Raw genomic sequence first — 25,178 nt, 5'->3', positions numbered from 1 at the left:
CATTTCTCCTTCTTTGAATCAACCTTTCTTCATTAAATCCCAGTCAATGAACAATGGCATATCTTCCTAATGAAAGGGTTAAAGACAAACAAGAAGATGCAGGAGCAAAAGAGAGTAGATGAACACTCAATGCCCCTTGATACAAGTAGACAGCTCTTTAACAATTGTAACATCCCTTTTCAATTTCACGCTTGTCATCACAATGAGATATATTATGAGGTAATTACATCCTGATAGTGATACTCCATAGAATTCTACCATTTTCTGTACAAATAAATTACAAAAATCACCTTAAACCAACTTGATGCTGACCCAAACCCCTCAATCCTTGATCCAGTGTTAACTAACAATGAATTGCTAAGGGCCTATCTGTCCATTGTTATTATTCTGGTCATCTCTGTGATAACAGATACGTCACTGTGCGTCTTTAGAAGTCATGTTACTACTTATAGCATACTCTATTCCATAAGTACACAAATATCCGACACCAATAATGATCAAGGTCTTCTTACATCAACCCTTAATTCCTTTATCTTTCAGTGTTTGTTTACTCCTGAATGAAAAAAAAAAAACTTTTGGTGAGAGAAAATATTTAAATCAGTGCAGCACAAGCATTTGCCCCCCTGCACCCCTTGTCAACCTACCGTTGTCTACATTGGATGTAGGTTACTCACACTTCATCTAGTTCCAAGAGTGTTTTACAAGATTGTAAAGAAGGGTAAAACAATTGGTACAGGTGTGCTCAAACATTTGCATGTTGGCATTGATTTTGAAAATATCACTGATCATGCATTTAGGATTTAGCTCCTTTTTAAATCATAATTATAACAGATATCACCCAACTGGTCCTGATCAAAAGGTTACATACCCTTGAATGTTTGGCCTTGTTACTGACACACAAGGTGACACACACGGGTTAAAATGGCTTTTTAAATTGCAATTAGTGTCTGTGTATAAATAGTCAATGAGTTTGTTAGCTCTCACGTGGATGCATTGAACAGGCTAGATACTGGAAAGCAGAAAATAATAGTCAAAAGACCTGCGTAAAAATGTAATGGAATTTTATAAAGATAAAAAAGGATATAAAAATATATCCAAAGCCTTGAACATGCCAGTCAGTACTGTTCAATCACTTATTAAGAAGTGGTTCATTTGAGGATCTCTTGATACCAATCCAAGGTCGGGTAGACCAAGTTACATTTCAGCCACAACTGCCAGAAGAATTGTTTGGGATACAAAGAAAAACCCACAGGTAACCTCAGGAGAAATACAGGCTGCTCTGGGAAAAGACAGTGTGGTTGTTTCAAGGAGCACAATGTGCATGTCAGATGCCAGGAAAAAGCCTTTACTGCGCCACTACCATTTGCTTGGAAATGTAGCTGCTGTGGCCTCTCCCCAAGTGGCCTATTTTTAATTTGCTATGTAAGAGTTACACTGGACTATCCAGACATCTATCCTTGGTCTTCATGCTTTCATCCATCCTCTGGCAATCACTAATGTCCGCTATATCTCCTTCTCTTACAGGTATGAATATCCCATATTTTATTTGAACCCCTCATCTCCTGCTGTTACCCCTGTTTTCCACCTGGTATGAATATCCCATATTTCATTTGAACCCCCCATCTCCTGCTGTTACCCCTGTTTTCCACCTGGTATGTCTGTATCCTGCCTGTCTCCATACCCTGCTGCTATCAAAGTGTTAAATTTGGTGCCTCTAGTCTAGCTTAATTGCATTTGTTAGCCAAGGTGTGAAACATCTGCCTCCTGTATGCAATCACCTTATCTGACCACTTGGGAGGAAGCCCTATATATTCCTAGACCTCACTTGGAAACAAGCTTGCTTGGAAATGTAGCTGCGGTGGCCTCTTCCCCACGTGGCCTCCTTATAAGTGGATATTAAAGAGTTACACTGGAATTAAACTGGAGGGAAACAACATACCAGGTACCACTGCAGAAAGCGGCTACAACACATCATCGGAACCAGATCAACTCATCCCCATCCAAGCAGTCCTCTCCTATTGTCTCACTTCCCCCTCAACCACCGACTAGATTGTAAGCTCACAAGAGCAGGGCCCTCTTCTCCTTTTGTACCAGTTTGTTATTGTATGTGTTTTTGTATGTGCAATTGGTCTACTGACTGTAACAGCACTGCGGAATCTGCCGGCGCTTTATAAATAAATGTAATGTTAAGTTGCCAGGAAGAAGCCTTTACTGCGCCACTGCCACAGAAAAGCCTGACACAGGGAATCTTGTGAAAATTGATGGCAAGCATGTTTTCAGAAAATACATGGCAGACAATTTGCATTCTTCCACACAAAAGCTGCGCATGCTACGTTCTTGAACTTTCCAGCACGACAAGGACCCTAAACAGAAGGCCAAGTTGACCTTCCAGTGGTTACAGAAGAAAAAGGTGAACGTTCTGGAGTGGCCATCACAGTCTCCTGACCTTAATATCATTGAGCCACTCTGGGGAGATTTCAAATGTGCGATTCATGCAAGATGACCGAAGACTTTGAATGGCCTGGTCAGCTATACCACCTGCAAGAATTTGGAGCCTCATAGACAACAATTACAAAAGACTGCACGCTGTTATTGGTGCTAAAGCGTGTAATACACAGTGTTAAGCACTAAGGGTATGCAGACTTTAGAACAGGGGTCATTTCATTGTTTTCTTTGTTGCTATGTTTTGTTTCATGATTGTGTTATAACCTACAGTTGAATATGAATCCCTGGCAGCCCTGGCACTTTAAATCCCATAGGAAATAAAATAAATATGCTTTGCCTGCTCACTCATGTTTTCTTAAAAAATGGTACATATATTACCGATTCACAGAACTTAAACACACACAGGGCACTGTTGTTAGCATAGCAAGTCCCATAGTTGAATTACAGGTGATCCACGCAATAGAGAAATAATTGATGTGTCTACTTTTTAGATGCGCTAATTAAAGAAACACTTGCAGAAATAAAATACTTGAGATGTCACTCACAAGGCTAAGGGTAACAGTAATAAACTATGGATGGTAGATGGCCTTTGGACCATAGCTTCTCAATTTAAAGAAGACGTGAGCAGGTCAAATGCAGCAATCTCCACTAAAGTCAGTGCATTGTTAATGACTTGTAAAAATCTTTAAAAACTCATGCTATTTAAGGCAGACATAACAGTGTGTACTAAAAATGACATAGTCAGCCAATGATACGTTTCTCATTTCCATACACCTGCAAGGCATAATATCATGTATCTCCATAAATCACCTATTGTCACAATACTCATCAACTCTGTTCATGCACAGAGAATGCAATGCATTGATACTTACTAAATTTACAAAACTACCCTTTCTGATCCACGCTTACAGTGCCATTTCATTGCAGAATAATTACTACACATGCAATAGCATGCTTCTACTATATAAATCATGTAGAACATATTCAATTCAATGTAGAACATAATCCTAATGTGTTCCTGTATGGATCAATTTGTTAATAATAGGTTCCTATGTATCTTACACTTGTTTTTCCTTTATCTTGTACTGAGAATCTACTCATATAGGAGAATAGATATGGCTTTCGACCAGGGCCAGGCTGGAGACGATGAGGCAGCCCTGGCACTTTAAATTCAGAGACCACCTATGATGTAGGTGAGGTCGACGGCTGTATATAAAAGGCTGTACGATATGGTTTTATACTCACACAGTGTGCAACCAGGCATATCAACTGGAGTGGCAGATGGAGTGTGTATGGAGCGATGTTGGCCAGCTGCCCACTAGTCATTTGCCCAGTGTGCCAGATGGTTCGTCCGTGCCTGGTTTTGGCATTCCAATGTACCATGGAAGAGCGATGGAATGAATGCTCATGACCCCCGTACAGTATTTTTTAGGGATCTTTGTTGGGAAGATGTAGAGGAAGGTTCTGTCTCATATAAATGCAGTACCAGATCAATAGAACTGTCTGGCAGTCTGAGATGCATTTCATAACTTTAACTGAACTTGTTTCATCTTTCTCAGTGTAGACCCTTCATGATACATAGTTTCATGCTCCTGTCATAAAAAAATGAGACATCAGTACTTTGGTGAAACTTATATATCATGAAAGCCAATTTAAGAACACATGTATAGGTAAACTATAAGCAATCTAAAAGAGTTTGCCTTCTATCTCAGTGCAAATAACCAGAGGGGGGCAAGTTCGGCAAGAGGCCTAGTAATAAGCTGAATGAGTATGCCAATTCTCCTCAACAGTTTCACAAAATGTAAAGGACTGTTGAATAATTCTATTTTTACAGTTTTCTTAAACCTCCGAGCTTAAATGATGTTTGACATTGATATCATCACAAATACCAAATTGTATTGTTGTAAAAAATACGTTGTATATTTTTGGCAGAGAAGCTGCTTACAGCTTATTTGCTTAAAAATAAGAAAATCAAATATATGAATAAAAGCATTGAGTGTTGAAATAATATAGATGCCTGCTTGAAGTATATTAGGATGACCATGTTTACCAGTGGGGAAAACCTAAAATATACACAAGGATTTCAGTGACCACATAGGCCATTTTGTCAGGACACATATGTAATTCACATGTTGCGGACCAGTGCATGTAAAAGTGCTGTCCTGCAGTGTGTGGTATTACATTGGTAGGAGTGCATATTATAATTGTTTGCTTTCTGACGTACTGCAATGTTATTGCATCCTGGGAATATCGTTGATGTGCTCAACCTATAATGTGTTGATAGAACATCCTATGAACTGGTCAGTGTTTTATGATGTTGGCAATTCTTTGGGGCGATAGGGTCGTTGAGGTAAAAAACTGATCTGTATTTGATTCACTCTTGTGTCTATCTTAATTTTTTCTTAATTAATCTGTGTATTTTGTATGCTATCATAATCCTGATGACGCGCCCCATGTTTGTATTTTTTCTGATGTGCATATTTGCAGGTTATGACCAAACCTTAGGGTTGAAAGCCCCTTCTGCCACACAAGTGCCTCATTAATGGTGCCCAGAGAAGGCTTTAAATTGCATGAGAGTCTCTTTGGGTAAAAATGTAGTGCAGCCCCACTGATTCAGCTCCTTGGTAAAATTAAATAGGATTTACCAAACTTTGGGTACTTAAACGTAGTGCTGGCTAAGCAATATATGGCCACATAGTGTGACGGAATACCCAATATTTACACCTTAGATGCTGGGCAGGTGTTCCATTCACACTTTGTTTTGTGCGTTCTCTAGGATTGGGTAGCAGGTTTAGAGGGGTAGGCCCTTGGTTTTTGGGGGTGGTGAAGGGCTGGAAAGCTGCATCCTACTTATACCCCAGGGTTTCTGGGCCTTCCTTCTCTTTCACTTTGAATAGTAAAACTGTTTAAAAACACTCAAACATCATTTTATTTTTGATGTGTTTTTATTACAGGTTCGTCTGGTGTGGAGGCAGGTTGTCTTGGGGAAGCTAGCCCAGGTACACCACCCCCCTTATATGTTGGTTAAGTTAACAGTTTACAAGCTATATTTGGCCAGTGTCATTACTGTGAGCTTACCAGGAGCTGCAGGGACACACATTGCACTCCTGCTTAGTTGGTTGAAGCTCTCACCATTTGGCCCCAAGAAGTTTTATCATTCTTTCTCCACTCGACATCCAGGTAGAGTTCAGAGAATTTACTTTCCAAGCAAGTGCCTTTATTATCATTTTATTAATGATGTCTGTCAAAATTATGCTTTAAACATCATACTGTCCCATAATGTACCCTCATCCCTTACATTGTGCATTGCAGCTGTGTGCGCAGTTACAAAGTGTGTGCCTGGTAGATGTTTTTGCTTTTTCCTACAGATGCCTACATGGGGCCTAAGCTTTGGTACAGAATAAATCCTGTAAGTGGAATTTAGTAATAAAATGGCTTAAATGTATATTTCCTGTATGTGTACCCATTAAAGTATGCACACATTTAATATGTAACAAATGGCGATATAACAATGTATAACCTTTGTGACATACCCTTCTCCCCCTTTTTCTTTATGTACCCCAGCAAGATTACAAGTTAAAAACTAATAATAAACAATTAACAAAGTATGCACACAGGTCTACTTTCTGTACATGTTTGCGCTATTGGATACCTGCTATTTCCCATAGGAGAACACGAATATATATATTTTTAATATTGGACAACAGATATCTTGTCAGGTGTGGAAGACTACAGATGGCCTTTTTTTTTAGCTTTAACCTGTATGAGGAACACAGGTTGAGATATCGCAAGAGCACTATTTTCATGATTATTTTCATGTGATTTTGGTACAGGTGTGTAGTGAAGTGTCCATGTAGTGTGGATACATAAAAGCAAAAGGAATACATCGTTTCTAGTAAGGTATGAGTGGCACACACAGTGTTGTCTAGCTGTTGCTGGTGTGATCTGAATTAGGAGTGTGATGGAGTAGTATATTATATATACTGTATCCCTATAACACACCACACTTTGAACAATACTTATACTATTGTGGCTTGTCCAGCCACCATCCTCCCTCTAGATTCTAAGCTTGTTTGAACTGGGCCCTCCTTACCATTTGTTTCTGTAAGTGGAATTGTTATGTTATATACCGCTTGTTATGTCATGTTTACCCATGCACCCAGGAATACGCTGCCTCAAATTAATAAATGTAACTAAACATTAAAAATCAACAGGATAATATTTTCCTTACTCCAAAAATATACTGTTACATTATTCTTGTTATCATGTATGGTCCATGCAAGAGTATATATTGTCTGAGAGTTAAATTATTTATTAATTGACTTATAAAGGGTTCAATACATGCCCATTATTGTGTGTAATTTATTTCATTCTAAACTGGACACTTTCAGTGATTGCTCTCCGTTCCTATTGATGCCAAAGATTGTAGCATATGAAGAATATGGAAAAAAAAAGCATGTATAATTTTATCAACACCCTTATAATTTAAATGTTCTTCTAGTTCATGTCATGCCTTGATATGTGGTAGTCATGGTTTATAACAATGGTGAATATTGTATGTTTGTAGCTGGCAAAGCAGACAATTGCCTTAATTGGAATACCGTTCAACTAAACACTCTTTGCGGATTCAGATGGCTGATCAAGTGCCAGTTTATAGTAATAATTATGCCTCTGTCTTTGGTGTTAAAATATGCAAATTGGAGGTTTTTTCTTTGCTGAGACACTTTAAGGTATTGGTTATTACCAGGAACAGGAGAGATCAAGATCAGGTGGGGCTCTATTATAAATATATGTCAAGAAAAGGTTTGAACAAAAATAAAATAAAGCAAATCATGACATACCAAAGGTCAAGGTGTCTTGATAAAGGCTGCTATGGGTTAGCCAAAACATTGATCACCACTTTTTGTATGTCACAATAAATGAATACTTTATTTGTGCATAAGACCAGAGTGTACCTGTTTGTTTGGGCAAACCTCATTTGCCATTTTACACACTGGTTAATCTTCACAGAATGTTACCTCAAGTGCCTAATGTATGCTGGAGATGTGGGGAAGAACCAGGCTCCTCTTTATGGATATGGTGGACTTGTACGCAAATCTCTCCATACTGGTCAGAAGTAGTCCATGTAACCAACGAGCTCACTGGCTCGGATCTCTTATCTGATCCTCCAGGCACACTCCTACATCATACTAAAATCCCACTGGCAAAATACAAAAAAAGACTGACCATACATATTTTACACACCAATACTTGGTTTTATTGGATAGAATATATGACCCGAGAATGGATCCAGGCTCTTGTTTCTAAATCATTGGCCTGACATGCTTGGAACGTTATCTCTTTCTTTTCTTCTGATTATTTATTCCCACTCCCTGCTTCTATATACACTACTTAATCATGACACATAGACCTCTGAAAAACATAACACAACTTGGGATAGTGCTGGTGTATGAATACTGGAAAACATTGTGTCACATCAAGGTTATCAGGGGAGGGCTGGGGGGCAAGTCTAGTGAAGTGGCCCATTGTGCCACCAAATCAACCCACCATCCATGCCTATCTTTTCCTGATTTTCTAACGCATATTGATGTAATGTGAAGGGATTGGGAGTAATCAGTACACTTAAAAAAAAGTAATCATACACAGGATGTCTGAAGCCACAATTTATCCAAAATGCCCCCTTTGCCCGATTGTTAATCAGCCCCTGACCAGGAAGATCTTCAGTATGTCATATCACATTGACCACATAAAGACTAAAAATGTATTATTTAAATACTTGATATGCTGTCTCTTTCATTTCTACATGATGCCTGTATATATATATATATATATATATATATATATATATATATAATTATTGTTATTATTGTGGGTGAGGTCAGGAATAAACAATGAAATGTAGCTATATCATTTAGGTAATAAATGAGATGGGATATATAACTGGACAAGAGAAGCAGCCTATAAGGTTCTGTAGGTGCCTCAAAACAGAAGACATGTGAGCATAGATACATTAAAGAAAACTATAAAAATGAAGAAAAGGTGTCCTGAGGTGCACAGTGACAGACTGGGTCTCTAAAGCAAGTGACAACACTGCAATGCAAAAAACCATTCTAAAAAAGAAATGGCCATTTACTGAATGCTAGTACTGGTGGCCCTGTTAAAATCTCCATCCAGCAGGAAGACTTGCAGTAACCTTACACAGGCTATAGCCCAGGCTATGAATAATCACAGGATATGAAGAGAAAGGAAATCTATTCGGAGATGCTGTCTGATTGCCATCGCAAGGCTAGGGAAAGGGCTGCGCAGGTCTTTTTTCTTAGAAATTGGGTGGAGGAATCAATGCTGTGTACGTCTAAGTGGAAAGGGTTAATCCCCTGCCTTTGCCCTGGAATGATTTCTTAAACAGTAACAGCTTCTCCATGCTATGGGGGAGCAGCTGGTTTGGGGGGAAGGGAGCTGGGTACACACATACACCAGGAAGACGGATATACAGTTCCAGGGGACACAACCTTTCAGGAGCAAACACACTGCTCTGACACTGCGAGGCTGTCACAGACACACAGTAACAGAGGCAGTGCATGTATTGTCAATGACACACACACAGAGGCAGTGTATACACTGTCACAGACTCACAGTAACAGAGGCAGTGTATACACTGTTACTGAGACACACAATTAAAGAGAGGCAGTGCATGTATTGTGACTGAGACACACAATAGCAGAGGCAGTGCATACATTGTCACAGAGACACACAGAGAGGCACTGCATACATTGTCACTGAGACGCACACATAAAGGCAGTGCATACATTGTCACTGAGACACACACACAGAGGCAGTGCATACGTTGTCACAGAGATACACACACAGAAGTAGTGAATACATTGTCAATGAGACACTTATAGAGAGGGTAGTGCATAAATTGTAACAGAGTCACACACATAGAGACAGTGCATACATTGTCACAGAGACACACAGAGAGGCGATGCATACATTGTTGGTGAGACACATAGAGAGAGGCAGTGCATACATTGTCACAGAGACACACAGAGAGAGGCAGTGCATACATTGTTACAGAGACACACAGAGACAGGCAGTGCATACATTGTCAATGATACACATAGAGAGAGTCACAGAGACACACAGAGAGAGGCAGTGCATACATTGTCAATGAGACACATAGAGAGAGGCAGTGCATACATTTTCAGTGAGACACACAGAGAGGCAGTGCATACATTGTCAGTGAGACACACAGAGAGGCAGTGCATACATTGTCAGTGAGACACACAGAGAGGCAGTGCATACATAGTCAGTGAGACGCACAGAGAGGCAGTGCATACATTGTCAGTGAGACACACAGAGAGGCAGTGCATACATTGTCAGTGAGACGCACTCTGGCTCTGACAGTCACATAGAGGCACTAAGGCTGTCACTGACAGACACTGACACACACGGCGGCGAGTGAGACGCACACAGGCGCTCTCCGCTCCCCTCGCTGGCCACATCTCACTCTCTGCTTTGTGCCCTTGGAGCCCACAGCCTGCCGGCTGTGTGTCTGCGGCGGGTGCCGAGCGGGGCTCTGCGGTAAGGTGCGAGCTTCCCGCGTCTGTCTCTGCGGTGCTGCCTCTGCTGCATGCGATCTCTCTGCTGAGTGTGAGCACACTGGCCCTGCCTGCAGGTGAGCACATACACAGTGCATGTATGTACATTCTCCCCTCCTCTCCATGCATGTCCATGTTACTGCTCTGTCTACATCCTGTATTATAAAGCACCTACATGGAGATACATCTGTGTACTTATTCACGTGTTACATTAGGACCACATTGTGTTTGTATGCAAGTGATACCTACGTATTTGTTCATCTTATAAATGTATGTATATATATATATATATATATGTGTGTGTGTGTGTGTTTGTTTTATATACACACACACACACATATATATCTACACACAAACACACACTCACACATATATACATGTTATATATATATATATATATACTATGTGTGTGTGTGTGAATGTATGCGTCAATATATACTGACATATATTAAATGTCTGCAAACATATTTCACCATTCCATTTACATGTAGTCTACACACACCCACTTCTGCATACATTCATGTTTTAAGGCTGTTATTTAAATACATGTGTGTGCATGTATGTAAATCCAGGAGAGTGGAGGCTGTGCAGAGGCACAGTGTGCTGATTGATTAGCTGTATACACCTCCAGTGTGTGTAAAGTTGCTAGTGTGTGTTTTTTTCTTTACTGCCAGAGTAAGCGTGTTGTTGAGTGTGTGTATGTGACGGTAAGTCGGTGGGTTTGGGGCACCCTTGCGTGGGGGCAGAGTCTGGGTGTGGATCTGCTTTTTTCTGGTGTGTGCCTCAATTAGCTGTTAATATGTGTAGGTGTGTCTGTGTAAAATAACGCACCAGATGGAAAACACTAGGAATTTCTTCTGCATTGCTATTTATGTAGCTAATTCTGAGTAGGCAACCTTTGGCAATCAAGTTGTTGATGGACTGCTACTTTTTTAAATCATTCTGCCATTTATATGCTGGTGAAGATGATAGGGATTATGGTCCTTAAACCTATATTATAACTAAACCATATATGGTGTTTATTCTAATATATTATTTATATATATGCTTTTTATATTTGCTATACTTCAGATGTGGGATTTATTGTATATTGTATATTTTTTGTACAGTGTTTGTATTTCTACCACCAATGTATATTTATTGTGTTTGTCACTTCCTGCATAAATTGGCATGTTGTATGCACTCATGGCTCTGAGTATACGTTTTTGTATCACTGGTATTAGTCCTAATATAACCCATGCAGTGTATTGCAATAAGATGTGTTTCTGTTGTATGTGTTTGTACTTGTGTGTACAATGTACACTATATTAGGTTGTTTTATAAGCCCAGATCTGTAAATCAGAATTCTAAAGAGCAGCTGTTTAGTTCAAGGTCTTGTATTCAGAAACTGAGCTACTGGAACAAAAGATACAATTATTTTTTGTTTTATGTGCATGAAACTTTACAAGCAAAATTGAAGAATGGGTCAGTGTTAAAAAAATTAAATGGGTTCATTAGCTTTCCGAATATTACATTTAAGAACCAGTATTTCAAATAGGAAATTAGGAATAAAAGGAGATTGGATCTCTAACACATACAACAGACATGCTAGTTGTTTTTATGTAAACTGTGCATTTATCAATCAGGTAATTTAAAGCAAATATGGAGAAGCACTAATATACCTGTCGTAGGGTCAATTTATACCCATCTCACTCCACTATAGTATGTTCTTGCCTGAAAGAATCCCATATATATATATATATATATATATATATATATATATATATCCATCCTTTTACCTTTTTATAGCCCTTTGCACTGAAAAGATTATAATGACCAACTAAAAATAATCCATGAGATAATATTTTTGTAATTTTTATGTTTTGTTTTCACCAAAAAGCAGCCTATACCAGGTATTGTTTTTACAGATGATGTTATGTAAGGAAGTTTTACTTTACTGAGAGGGTGGTAGATAAATGAGACAGCATTCCATCAGAAGTGGTAGAGGCTAATGCAGTAAGTGAATTAAAACATGCATGGGACAGGCATAAAACTATCCTTAATCTAAAACCAACCAAGGACTGATTAAGGTCTGAGTCTTTACATCAGGAGAAATAGGCAGATAACACAGGATTAGCAGTCTTATCTGCTGCTAAATTCTATGTTTCCAAGAAACAACATAAAATTTGCTAATTCAGTTCACTATTCAAAAGTTTTGAAGAACTTATTTTTGTAATGTGAAGTAGCATAAAATCACCGATTCACATTGTCCTTACTGATTTTATGTATATTGTTATGGATCATTCATTACGCTACGTGGACTGTGTTCCAAGCCATGTTCAATATCTAAAATCAGAAAGTATTATTTTCTTTCTTTTTACCAGAACATTGCTGATCCTAAGTAGAAGATTTAGCACAGTCCTTCCGGCATTTATTAAAGATGTGCATAGAAATGCTTCTCACCTTTTTTAGGGAAAAACAAGGGTTACTTGTATAGTAGATACATCAAAGTTGTTTCTTATAAACCCTGTGTCCTTAAAACATCAAAATATAGAATAACAAACTCTAAACATGTTACAAATTAATTGTTGTTCTTCTGTAATATGCAGATCCATAGGTCTTGTCCATAGGACTGTATGTTCTCTCTAGTCTACCCAGTATTCTATATAGAGATTAGTTTTGCTTATATATGGCCAGTTGCATGTGATATATGGCCAGTTACATGTGATATATGGCCAGTGCTTTGTGATATGACATTTTGTAGTCTGACTAGTCTGATTTACCTACACCTGCCCAAATCAGATCATTTAGAGATTTTTCTGCCAGTTCTCTTAAAAAAGAATTCCTGCCAAAAACATTCTTCTTAGTATCATAAAAAAATGACTTTTCCAAAATATTGTGCCATTTTCTTTGATGTTTTTTTAACAGCTGCATATTAGTCATTTGCATATGTTTCAGCGCTGTTATTGTAGCCCAATCTACAAATATTTTAATTTGAGTATTAAATAGTGTATTGTAGAGAGTCATCTAGTTTAGGGTTGAAGAAAACCTGGTTTTCTTTCATGTTTTATCACTTTAGTTTACGACACCTTGACAGTGTTTGTCATAGCCATAACTAAAATGATGTTTGTCACTTTCATTCATTGTTTTCCTAATGGAGATCTGGTTTGTGTCTGTGTTTGTACACACGTTTTATTTTATTGATGGATGAGTAGTGATTGTCTGTTATGGATAATGACAGAATTGTATTTACTAATATTTTAATGTATTTAGGGAATTTCAAAAGGGAATTTCAAAAGGCAACATAGCCATGGTGAGGGGAAAGACTATATTGCTATAGAATTAAACTTATATAGTATCAAAGTTCAACAAGTCATAAAATGGTATATACCTGCACTGGATATTTGTGACACTGCCATACTCAATCTGCACAGTTAATTGTCCTGTACAATGGGTATTAAAGTACTTTAATACTCACCTGGCCTAAAAGTTGCAGCCCTATTGCTGCAGCTGCCCTCTTCTTCATGCCACTAAGTGGCTGCCAACAGCATTTACTGAGGTAGAGCTGGAGATAACTGGAGGTGAGTAGATGACATGCAGGGAGATAAACACATCTTCTGCTCTCATGGGAATGGGGGGGGGTCAATATGTATATATATATAATACAATAAGTTAAAGGGACCAGCCGCTATCATATGCATTAAAGTGAATGTGATGGCTAGAGTTTCCCTTACATGGTCTACTTCACAAGCAGATAATTAAGTTATCAATTCAATTCTAAAAGAGGATTACATAAAGGTATTGATAAGAATATTTATATAATGCTATCAGAAACAGCATTCCTGGAAAGTTTCTGGCTCCGGCCACCCAGAGCCACCCCTTGGGGAATGCGGGAACGAGCTGCTGCTGACGTCGCAGGACACACGCTATTGTTGGAAGGGAAGTGGGCAGGGAATGGAGCGGGACGCAATTCTGCTCCTGCGACCCGGAGTTTCCCCGGGGAAGCAGCACTTTACCCGGAGTCTCCAGGCGAAACCCAGAGAGTTCCCAGGTATGGTAAATAGGACATAACAAGTAGTGCATCACTAAACAGTTTGGACTTACAGAAAGAAAAGGTGTTGAGAGACCTGCTGAAACAAGCTTACAATCTAGAAGATTCACACAAGGTGTTTCCTCTTAGTAAGTGGGAACTGCTTTGGTATGGGGTTTGGAATGGAATTTGGTCTGCTTTGAGGGCACACACAGGTGAGATTCATCTCACTGAATTCATTATGCATTATGAAGGACCAACAGGGACACTTATTCGGCAAAAAGATCTGAGCTGGCCCTGTATAATGCATAGTTAAGTTGGCAAAAGTTGTTAACTTCATTGATTCTTACAGGGGACACCCTACAGGCTGACCTTTCACAAAATATAATGGTGCATGTTGGTTGATGCTGCAACCGCCTGCCATAGTAAATAAAGACCATTGTTATAAACCATTACTTTGCGTCTCCTTATCAAAGTATTACAGAGATTGCTTGAATTGGGACCACTACTGACTATTTACACTGGTAAAACCATCTCCTTTTGGTTAGCACTTAGCAGCACAGTACGACAAGAGTTGTACTGAAGGCCACTAGGGAGGTAAGAATTTCTATCCTAACCTCAGGTATCATATTAAGCCAAACTATAATTCTGAGCAAAATAGCCATTTTATACAAACGGTAATATCTGTAAAGCAGTATGAGGCTGTATCTTTCAGATGTGTGTCAATGTTAATTCTAGTCATTGCTGGCACATTGAATTTTTTGCGTTTCTGTATTCGCAGCGCCCACATGGATGTGAAGGAAGCAGAGGATTTGGGCAGTGCCCAGCCAATCACCATCCAGGCCTTTGCTAGTGGTTCTACCCTCCACGGCGTTGCCCACATCTTCTCATACGAACGCTTCTCATGCCGACGGCTAATCTGGATACTGTGTTTCCTTGGATCTTTGTCTCTTCTGCTGTTTGTGTGCACCGAGAGGATCGTCTATTACTTTGATTACCCACATGTCACTAAACTGGATGAGATTTCAGCTCCCAAGATGACCTTTCCAGCTGTGACCTTCTGTAACCTCAATGAGTTCCGCTTCAGCCGTGTGACAAAAAATGACCTGTACCATGCCGGGGAGCTTCTGAGTCTGCTAAATAATCGGTGAGATTGGTCTCATAAAATATTATCATTCTCTCCTAAATGGAGGAGTCAGTCACCTGTCACTTACCATTCCAATGCACGAGCACACATCTACTAACTTAGATTACTGGATATGTGTTTTGTTCTGTCCTATTTATTAGTAGGAAAAATACACCTGTACAGATTTTTGGGGCATGCGAGGTCTGACTAGAAGTGGAGGTACTATTGCCTTCTGGGCTCTTCTGATTTAAACATTTGGGATTCTAATCAGAGGTTTTGCACCACCATTGTTGGATCTTTACTGAATACCATGTACATATTTCTTATTTTGATTCCATTGCACCAGTGGGTGTACTAGGTGTCTCACTATTGACCTTTCAGTATTGGAGGTAAAAATATGAAGTAATTATTCAGAAAGTCTATGTTCAGTATGCATGCAGACATGATTAGAGGCCATTGCCCCATAGATTGTAAAATGCAGGTAGTTTCAGTTTATCAAAAACTGTTTTATGGGACCTAGGTGGGGTGACCACGTGTCCTTCATTGCCTGAAACACTACTTGGAATCGGTGAGACTGTTTTATGTGCCAATAAATTTTTTTCACTCGAATAGGACTATCACACATATAGTGGCAAGTCCTCCCTCACTTTTATGTATGTAAGTAGGGGAGAATGTGCATATGTGTGAATGTATGTGATCCAAAAATACATTTCCGTATAGAAACCGCGACTATTGATTTTTTGTTATTTCCATTGTATTCTATTTTAGATGAATAAAAAGCCAGTTAAGTACAAAGGGGGTTTTATTAAATGTATGACTGAAAAGTAAAAGATAGAAAACAATACATTGTAGCTAATGCTTGTGAGGGACAAAGTATGACCTATGCACCTATGACTGACATACCTATACTTTTGTCCCTGAATCACCATTATCACCACCCAGGACAGGGTTGCAGGTTATTAAAAGAAGGCAGAGAATAGGCAGATTCAATCAATGCCATTCCTTCACCTACAAATCATAATATGTTTTGCCAACTGCTTGGTTGTAATTGGAACAGAAAAAAACAGGAAATTATTTGTCAAAAAAATGTATCTATAATACATCACCTAATATATTAAAGTGTTCTTTTGTCGTGCCAGTAGCATTAATATGAGTAATTAAGAAGTCTGTGATTAGCATCACAGACACAACAATGTAATTGTACGTTTGTTTAAAAGCACACATTCTAAACAATAACATGTCAGCTATTGCAAACCTACAGTGCATGAGCAAAACATTGTGGGAAGCCAACATTCTGAGTGCTATTTTGTGTCCTCCCATCCAATTTCACTGCAAAGGGTCCCCATTCTTCACAGCTTGAGTGGTCAGTAAAAGTTCAGAGAGTATATCATTACTGCAGGCTTGAAATCTCCATGCCACCCATGAACAATAAGCGAATGTGCCCCTAGAGGTCCTGCATTAAAAGGATATCTCCTAGACTTGTACACAAAGAACAAAAATTATTCTAAATTTTGTTATCTGCCCTTTCAGTTCAGATGAAGTTCTGGAGCTTTTCCCATTCAGAAATTAAATTCCTTGTCACTCATTCTGACACACTCATTCACTCACTCACACGCTCTCTGCCAATGTCTCCCTAACTTATCTGTGTCTCCACTTCTCTCTCTGCTTCTCCTTCTGCACTTCTATTTTTCTGCATATTTATCTGTATAATTCTGGCCTGGGTAGTATTTCAGCGACATGGCTGAGCCTTGGCAGACACCATGGGGGCAATGTCGACCCCATTCCTCCAATTGGGAGAGAGGATGTGCACTGAGGCTCCACCGTATTGCAGAACTACTACACCAGGCCAGGATAACGCTGTGCAGAGCGAGGACAAGCAGACCGCTGGACAAGACATAAGAAAGAGGAAGCAGAAAACAAGCAGCAGAGCTAAGTAGATAGTACAGATAAGCGGAGATGGAGAAGCGCGTAATCGAGTGAATGAGAGATTGTGTGAGAGAGAGCGTACGAGTGGAGAAAAATGGAAACAAAAATTTGGAGCACTCTGCTTCCTTCTAGATATAATTATTCATTTTTAACAATTATACTTAAGATGGCCCCCAAAATATTTTTGCCTAGGGCCCCTAAAAACCAAAGGCGTACATGATGGCCACACAGACTTATCCTTGACTGAGCAACATGGATGTGATTTGGATTTGGTGTGTTTCTATTTCTTAATTATCTGCTTGGATTCATGTGACCTAATCAAGAAGTCTTGGATAGGTACTTAGATATAAGTATTTTTTAGAAGACCCCATTATATCTCACCATAAGACTTTTTTCCCGTTTTTATTTTTTTACTTGCTGACTTGTTCAAGACCTACAGCTGTATGTGTCAGAATTCCCAAGATGCTGTGATGTCATTTGTTTCATTGATTTTTGCCTTTGGTTCTTTTATCCCTCATCCTTCGTCATCTTCCATTCTCATATCTCGTTCCGGTTCCTGTGATGTCCTGTCTCTGGCCTTTAATATACTATAAATGAACAGCCTTATTTTTGTGGTAAGAGGCTTCACGGTATGCACAATTTAGACCTCTCTTAATCTATTAATTTAAACACAATTCTTGGTTGAACCCCTGATGAGCTTTCATTAATGTTTTTTCTTTGTGGAGGTCAAAAAAATATTGATTCATTTCATGACAGTATTACGTGATGTAATGTGTCACATAACTATCTGGCACTGAGTGGGCTACCCAAGCTAACCATAGACATAGTATGAAGCATGGACTAGAACAAAACCACATTCGCTTATCAAAATAATTGATGCACAAAGTGCTTGCCAATTACGTATTTTGTAGCAATCTTTTCACTTAGTTCCGTAACGAACATAGTATCAAATTGCCACCATTTTTCAACTGACAAAATGTGAAGTGTAATTAATAGGACCTTCTCCCTCATTATTCTATATCTACCTCTCTCCATCTCATTTTCTTTAGTATGCTTGGTCAGAGTTACCCAACCAGTCTAAAAAGTCCTGTCGCTTTGTAATTAATATGCTATTTATTCTACTTACACAATTAATTCTGAGACCTGTATACCACACTTACCTAATGTGCACGAAGGGGACCCTAAAAGATTAATGTTTTGCTTTGTGCTGAAAAGGCTGCATTTCTTAATGTGACTAAACCTCCCATGGAAAGAATGATATGGGTTAGAGCTCAATTAAGGGGAACCTTACTATAGAAGACACCCTTAGTATAGAAGAATGCATATTAAAGTACTCTGTAAGTAACCCTAAACCTCTGTGAGTGCTATAATATGCCTTCTTCCAAAACGGAAAATAAATAAATAAATAAAGCACTTACCAGATACGGAATTTGCAACCATTCTTCAAAATCTTCTTTCTTCCTCCATGATCCAAAACTCTTTGCTACTTATTGGCTGCTTAAGCTGTCAATCAGCAGCAGGATGATACTTTCACACCACATGAAAATGTAAAGGGACCACGTATGTGTCATATGTATTGAAATGCATATGATGTCTGGAGTGTCCCTTTAATGTTTGTATGAGTTCTATAAGCAGGACTCAAAATGACAAAACATCTCTAGATCTTGGCAGCCTAGTTAAAAGTACTAAATTCCAAACATAATTCATACAGCTATAATTAAATACATTAGTAATATAACCTCCATCAGCATGAAAGTGTGGAAGCCCCAGCACTAAATCAGTCCCTGTTTCTTGCTGTGGGCAGTCAATATCCCCAAGAAATAATAATACAAAGCTATCTACTTCTTAATCCCAGGGGCCATCATAAAAATGTCCTGGGGAGAGACCCAAACAAATGGAATGTGTGTGAACAGCATAATGTAATCCCATCACTGGAATATTACCATATGGGCCGAATGGTTCTTATCTGCCGCTGCTTTCTATGTTTCTATGTTTCTGTATGTAATTATTGTTTCCTTTCTGAAAGCTCACTAATGGATTGTCCTTCTATTTTTCTTTAGCTATGAGCTCCCTGATTCTCAGTTGGCAGATGAGAAAGTTATGGAAATCCTGCATGAGAAGGCTAACTTCCGCAACTTTAAGCCAAAGCCCTTTAATATGCGGGAGTTCTATGACCGCGCTGGACATGACATCCGTGACATGCTTCTAAACTGCAAGTTCCGAGGAGAAGAATGCAGTGCTGATGACTTCACTCCGGTGAGTGAGCTGTCTAAATTACTGGTATTTCAACTCCACATATGATCCGGAATCATTATTGCAATCTATAGCCAACCAGGAGCTATTCAGTTATCCTTTTGAATAGTGCTCTATGGCTAGCGATTTATAGTATGCATTTTGTGTTGGTATTGATATGTAATCAGAATATGGTAATTCTAATGTGGTAAAGGGAACACAACTTGAAGATGGAATTATAGTTTGTGCCTTGAGATATTTAGATGTTTAGTGCTTCATGTGGAACAAGGTGTGGAACAATAGTATAGACTGTGTGAAAAACAATAGTATAGACTGTGTGAAAAACAAATATATATATATATATATATATATATATATATATATATATATATATATATATATATATGCTCTTTTATACTTATTACCTTATCTGACAATACCTTTCCTTCTATATTTTAAGGAGGGGATGGGCAAGAGAAGTCAGTACAAACCCTCTGTAATATCATTGTTGGAAATATTTGAACCTTACAATATTCCTTTGTGAGTATGTTTCTGAGGTATCAGGGATATCATTAGGTATAGTGTGGAGGGAGGAGAGAGAGAGGAGATGGGATAGAAACATTTAAGTATATACAGGGCTATAGTACAAGAGGTATACTTCAAAGGAGTAGAATGTTAGAGCACAAGGTCAAAAACTATAGGGTCCAATGGGTCGGGATAAGTGGAACATCTTCCCAGCAGAAGTGGTAGAAGTTAACAGAGTAAGGGGATTGAAACATGTATGACATAGACATATGGCCAACCTGAATCTAAGATGAAACCAAGGACTGATTAAGATTTGAGTCTTTACATTAGGAAACGTTGAATTGTTCCTATGTACCGTCAGATTCAGTGTTCCTGTTTTTAGATGTGTATATGTGGAGAAAATGTGGAGAAAACTAGGTCTTGACTAGTTGACAAGGTGATACATAGATTTTGACACATATTGGTATCTGTATATTAGATGTATTTGGACAATAGGTTTGTTTAGTTTAGAATGTAACAACATAGAGCAGGAAGGATATAAATGTAACAATAAGAAAATGGTATAAAAAGGGGTTGATTAATAGGGGATATAGCTTTCACTTACATGTAATGCCTCATGCTTTGCTAAGCTATTTATTTTGCATTTTCTTTGACTTACATAATATTAATCATTTTTTTCTGCATTCCCATGGAAACAAAAATGACTACATAAACTCTGTATTGATTATCTACAGATATACTGCTTTTATTATACAGCAGTGCCAGTTTAAAGCTACAGCCTGGAACATTGTGCATGACATGTTCCCCAAGAGATCTAAGCCATCTAAGCCCTGCGTAGCAAACAATAGAGGGGTATTCAACCATGCAGAGTACAGGGTTTTCCATGAATGCTGGTAGGGCACAAAAATGGACAAACATACTCAAAGCAAAATATATTGAGACATACATGTTTTCAAGATCTCAGGGGTCCCTTATTTATCTGATGAAATGTTTTATATTGTAAGGCTTTCTTGCTTGCATGTGATTATTCTGTGTGTTAGATGTATATGTTTTGCCAGATGAACTTGGGAAGCCAAACAGATATAAATATATATATATATATATATATATATATATATATACCCTTCTACAATACAACTGCGCTCCCATTGCTGTAGAATATTTACCAATAGGCTTACTTGGTGAAGACATTTTGCTTTAATCCGATTTAAGGAGCCACATTTGCTAATGAATTACATGTAATAGAAATGTTGCAATTACTTTTTGTCTAAAGAACTATATGTGCCCTTTACCCAAAGTCACAGGTGAACCACAGAAGGGTGGTTCTTATGAAGTAAAAAAGCCACATAATTACCAATGACTTTTTACTTTAAGAATCCACCTGCCGCTCATGAGTCAAGTACAAATAGCTGTGGACATGCCCTCTGTTCTGTATTCCCAACTAATGTTAACTCTCCTAGCAACACATTTTAGCAGTCGCGGTAATATGAAAAATGTGTATTTCTTTCCTTAGATACGCAAGTCATTTATGGGGGAGAATAGTTTGATTTCACTGCAGATTTTCATACCTATGAACTTGTGCTTGACACAAGTCTTGGCATTGTTATTCCGATCTCAAGGTGAACGGGGAGGTTTTCAGGGTCATGCAGTCTATAACAGACTCCTGCATATTCTACACGTAATACTCGAGTCGCTCAATGAAGGCTTTCCTTAATATGTCACAGTTAAAATCTCTTGTTTAATGAAAGTCGCTTAACAAAAGGTATCATTTTTTAACAAGGCTGGGTTTTCATTAGAATCATTTGGTGACCACAATTGGTAATTTGCTGCATATAATCTTCTTTTTTTAAAGGATCACAAGTATCTCAGTATCACTCAATTTAGGAAATCCCCACAGATGTAGATTAGAAATCTTAAAGCATACCATTCCACTGGTGCCCGCATCATTAAAGTTGATTAAAATATTATACTGTGATTGTGTCATTGGATACAGTCTTCCTGCTCAGCAATAACGGGGTATTGGGTACTGACAAATCGTTCATTATGATTATTGTTAGTTATTGATTTATAATGCGCCAGTGTATTCTGCAGCACTGTACGGTGGGTAAACAGGACATAACAATTTTTACTTACAGAAACAAAAGGTAAGGAGGGCCCTGCTAAAATGAGCTTACAATCTAGAAGGAGTTAGGAAATATTACACAGATGTTAAAGGGCCATTTGTTGTGATCGACCAGCAAACATAATTGTAACCCAGAGTAAACTCTAGATCAGGGGTTCTCAAACTGCGGCCCTCCAGCTGCTGCAGGACTACATCTCCCATACTCCTCAGCCAGCCCCTTAGCTGAAGGAGCATTATGGGAGATGTAGTCCTGCAGCAGCTGGAGGGCCGCAGTTTGAGAACCCCTGCTCTAGATGAATAAGTCATATTATCATTGGACTTAAGTACAGCCCTACTACAGGAGAGTGGTTAGAAGAGGTGGATGGGAGGAATGGAGTTAACCGATCATTTCATAGGCTTCCCTAAAGAAGTAGGTAGTAAGGGATTTTTTGAACAACCGAAGGCACGAGTAGAGTCTGATAGTCCAGGCGAGGGCATTCCAGAGGAAGGGGTAATCCTTGAGAAATCTTGTAGGCATGCATGAAACCAGAGCTGAGGACAGATGAAGATCGTTGGATGAGCAGAGAGACCGGGAAGGAGTGTATTTGGAGATCAGTGAGGAGAGACTATGTATCTTCATCCAATGTGCCTTTTCTTTGGTACTTGGGCTGATTAATAGCCATGCCCTTTATAATTAGCAAAAAGGGATCCAAGATGTTAATCAGCTTTATGATATGATAAGTTTATACCACCACTAATTCAGTTTACAGTCCCATCGGTCCAGATACCTAATCCAGGAGTGTGTGAAAAACTGTTTTAACCCATGTCGGAGCTACTGGAGTTATTCAGTGTAACAGATTCATTATAACCCCCTGGCCCTCAAAGGATTAAAAGACCTGATGGATTGATGTTTGGAGAAATATCATTAAAATGCAGATCTGTGGAGCGGGAAAATTGCTTTGATAAATATGCCCCTGTGGTACTATTTTAGATACCAGCTAGAAGGATTACCAAGAAAGCCAAATGAAATGTATCAGGTTTTTACATTACATGACCCAAGAGAAGAGCCTTTGGACCTGTATTACTACACTAATAAATAATGAAAGGAGTGAGGTAATATGATATAATCATTCAAATACCTCAATTGTATAAACAAGGAAGAACAAGGATCGTTTCCAGAACAAAAAAGAAGTTATTAAATAAGACACAGTGTTACAAAGCTGAAGGGGTAGACTCAAGGGAGATGTGAGAAAGTACTTATTCACTAAAAAGACACTGAAAACAGTCTCTTAGCTGAGTTGGCGAAATAAGTCAATAATGTGTTAAGAGACAATCACAAGGGAATGTGATGTACGAGAAAAGAGAGACTAAGTCTTGTAAGATAATGAGATTTAGGGTTATATCCCACGTATATAAACAAGAAGGGGGATGATACTTTATCAGCAGAGAGATCTGAACATTTCATAAGGGGACATGTAAAATACCTAGGAGGGTATAATGAGACCTAGGGTTGCAAGGGTTAAACCCTATACAATGTCACTGACTATCGCAGGGTCCCTGGGGAAGTCTGCTGTTATTCACTGCAGCTGCAATGTAATAATACAGCTTTTTGAGAAGCAGTGCATCCCAACAAGAACCAGCTGATTTGTAGTTAAGGGGATAACAACATAATCACATTATTAGAGGAAAACACTGACATTTATGTGATCTTGATCAAAGAAGAACAATAAAACAAGCAGATAACAACTAAGATTTGAATTGAGACATAGTGTGCGAATGGACCAATGTATTCGCACAGAACAACCAATAAGTGGCAGGGGGTTTGTTTAGACACAGCCCCCGAGGATAAGGCAGCCAATGGGGAAAGCTCCTACCTTCAATGACAACCAATGAGAGAGGATCCTACTTGCTCTGCGCTGTTCTATGGGAAGGGCGACCAATGGAAGGAGTGCCCACTCTTGTTATTCTAAGGGGATCGGACTCAGGCAGCCCAGCTTAACCGTTTTTTGTATGCAGCCACCTGATGCCAGTCCTAGTTACCCTCCATCCCATGACAGAGGAGGATGTCCAATATTTCTTTCTGTTTCCAACTTTGCTCGCTATCTGCGTCATTAAACACTTTACTTGATTTGCTGTTACAGAAATGGGAAGATTTTACAAATAATCATATGATGTTCACTTAGGTCAGAGTTCTTAGTTATTCCCTTTTGCTTCACAATGTCATAAAAAATCTCACACTTTATCATCTTAATGACATATTTCCTGATCATTGCATTTGCTAGTAGCATGCGTTTCAGTATTCCCCAAGCACATGCCCTTTCATGTAGTCTGCACCCTTGCACTGTTAGCTCTTCTACTGGTTCATGGGTTTTCTGTTTGCGATGATGCACTGTTGACATGGATTCTGTCAGAAATCAATGGGATTTGTCTCCAACATAAAAGTGTGCATTTTATTGCTGACATGAAGAGACTTGCTGTTAATAATCCTGCAACATCTGTACACTTAGTGCCATCTGCCATTTACCTGCTCACATCCAGATTGTAAGGTCTTCCTGCGTTGTGGTCCCTGCTGCCAATATGGAGATCATAGTAAAGCTGTCACCTGAAAGATATTACTCACGGATGACTGTAGGAACATTTTTAAAGTTGGCAAACCAGCCTTCTCTGTAAAATAATATATTCACCTTCATACACATAAATCAGATGAAGTGCAACCAATGTTGTTATGCTCTATATGTCCATTCCAAATATCATCCAGTTTCTAGCTTTTAAACAGGCAGAGAAAATGACCAAAACCTTACCACGGCAGGGCTACTGCTGATACTTATAATGATAATGAGAAATCAGACTTATTTTTATAACCATATGCCCATTTGCTCTTTTAGGGATCTTTCATGTTCTAAGCCCTTGCGTTAAGGCAAGAGAAAATAACATCAAGAAAAAATAGACGGAAGAAGGAAATTGGGTATCTTCATTTTATGTATAGCACAACATACATTCTTTTCTTTGGTGCATCATAAGTTGACCTGCACCATTGAATCCAGCCTGATTATCCCCTTATGGGTTTGTTATACTAGAGGGGGGTGACAAAACAGTTCTTGTGGTTGATGCAATTGTCTGCCAAGTCTCCAGTTGGATAAGTAACTTTGCACATTTTGTCCACTCATAAATAAGTCTGCTCTTCATCTTTTTCCTGATCTCCATCTCTTATCTGGA

General features: G+C 38.8%; 1 protein-coding gene across 1 annotated transcript in view; it reads left to right on the top strand.

Annotated features, from left to right (window-relative positions):
• Positions 1–14,840: 14,840 nt before the first annotated feature.
• Positions 14,841–25,178, top strand: part of LOC149286519 (acid-sensing ion channel 1-like) — a 69,133-nt gene continuing 58,795 nt past the window's right edge. Inside the window, exons 1-2 of the mRNA XM_089493895.1 lie at positions 14,841–15,199; positions 19,165–19,360. Of these exons, the coding sequence (XP_089350021.1) occupies positions 14,841–15,199; positions 19,165–19,360 (555 nt within the window). The remainder of the gene's footprint in view (positions 15,200–19,164; positions 19,361–25,178) is intronic.

This window comes from Sceloporus occidentalis, unplaced genomic scaffold, assembly GCF_023333645.1.
Source record: "Sceloporus occidentalis isolate IW3139 unplaced genomic scaffold, rSceOcc1.0.p SCAF_68, whole genome shotgun sequence".
NCBI lineage: Eukaryota > Metazoa > Chordata > Lepidosauria > Squamata > Phrynosomatidae > Sceloporus > Sceloporus occidentalis.
This window is presented reverse-complemented; position numbering and strand designations above follow the sequence as displayed.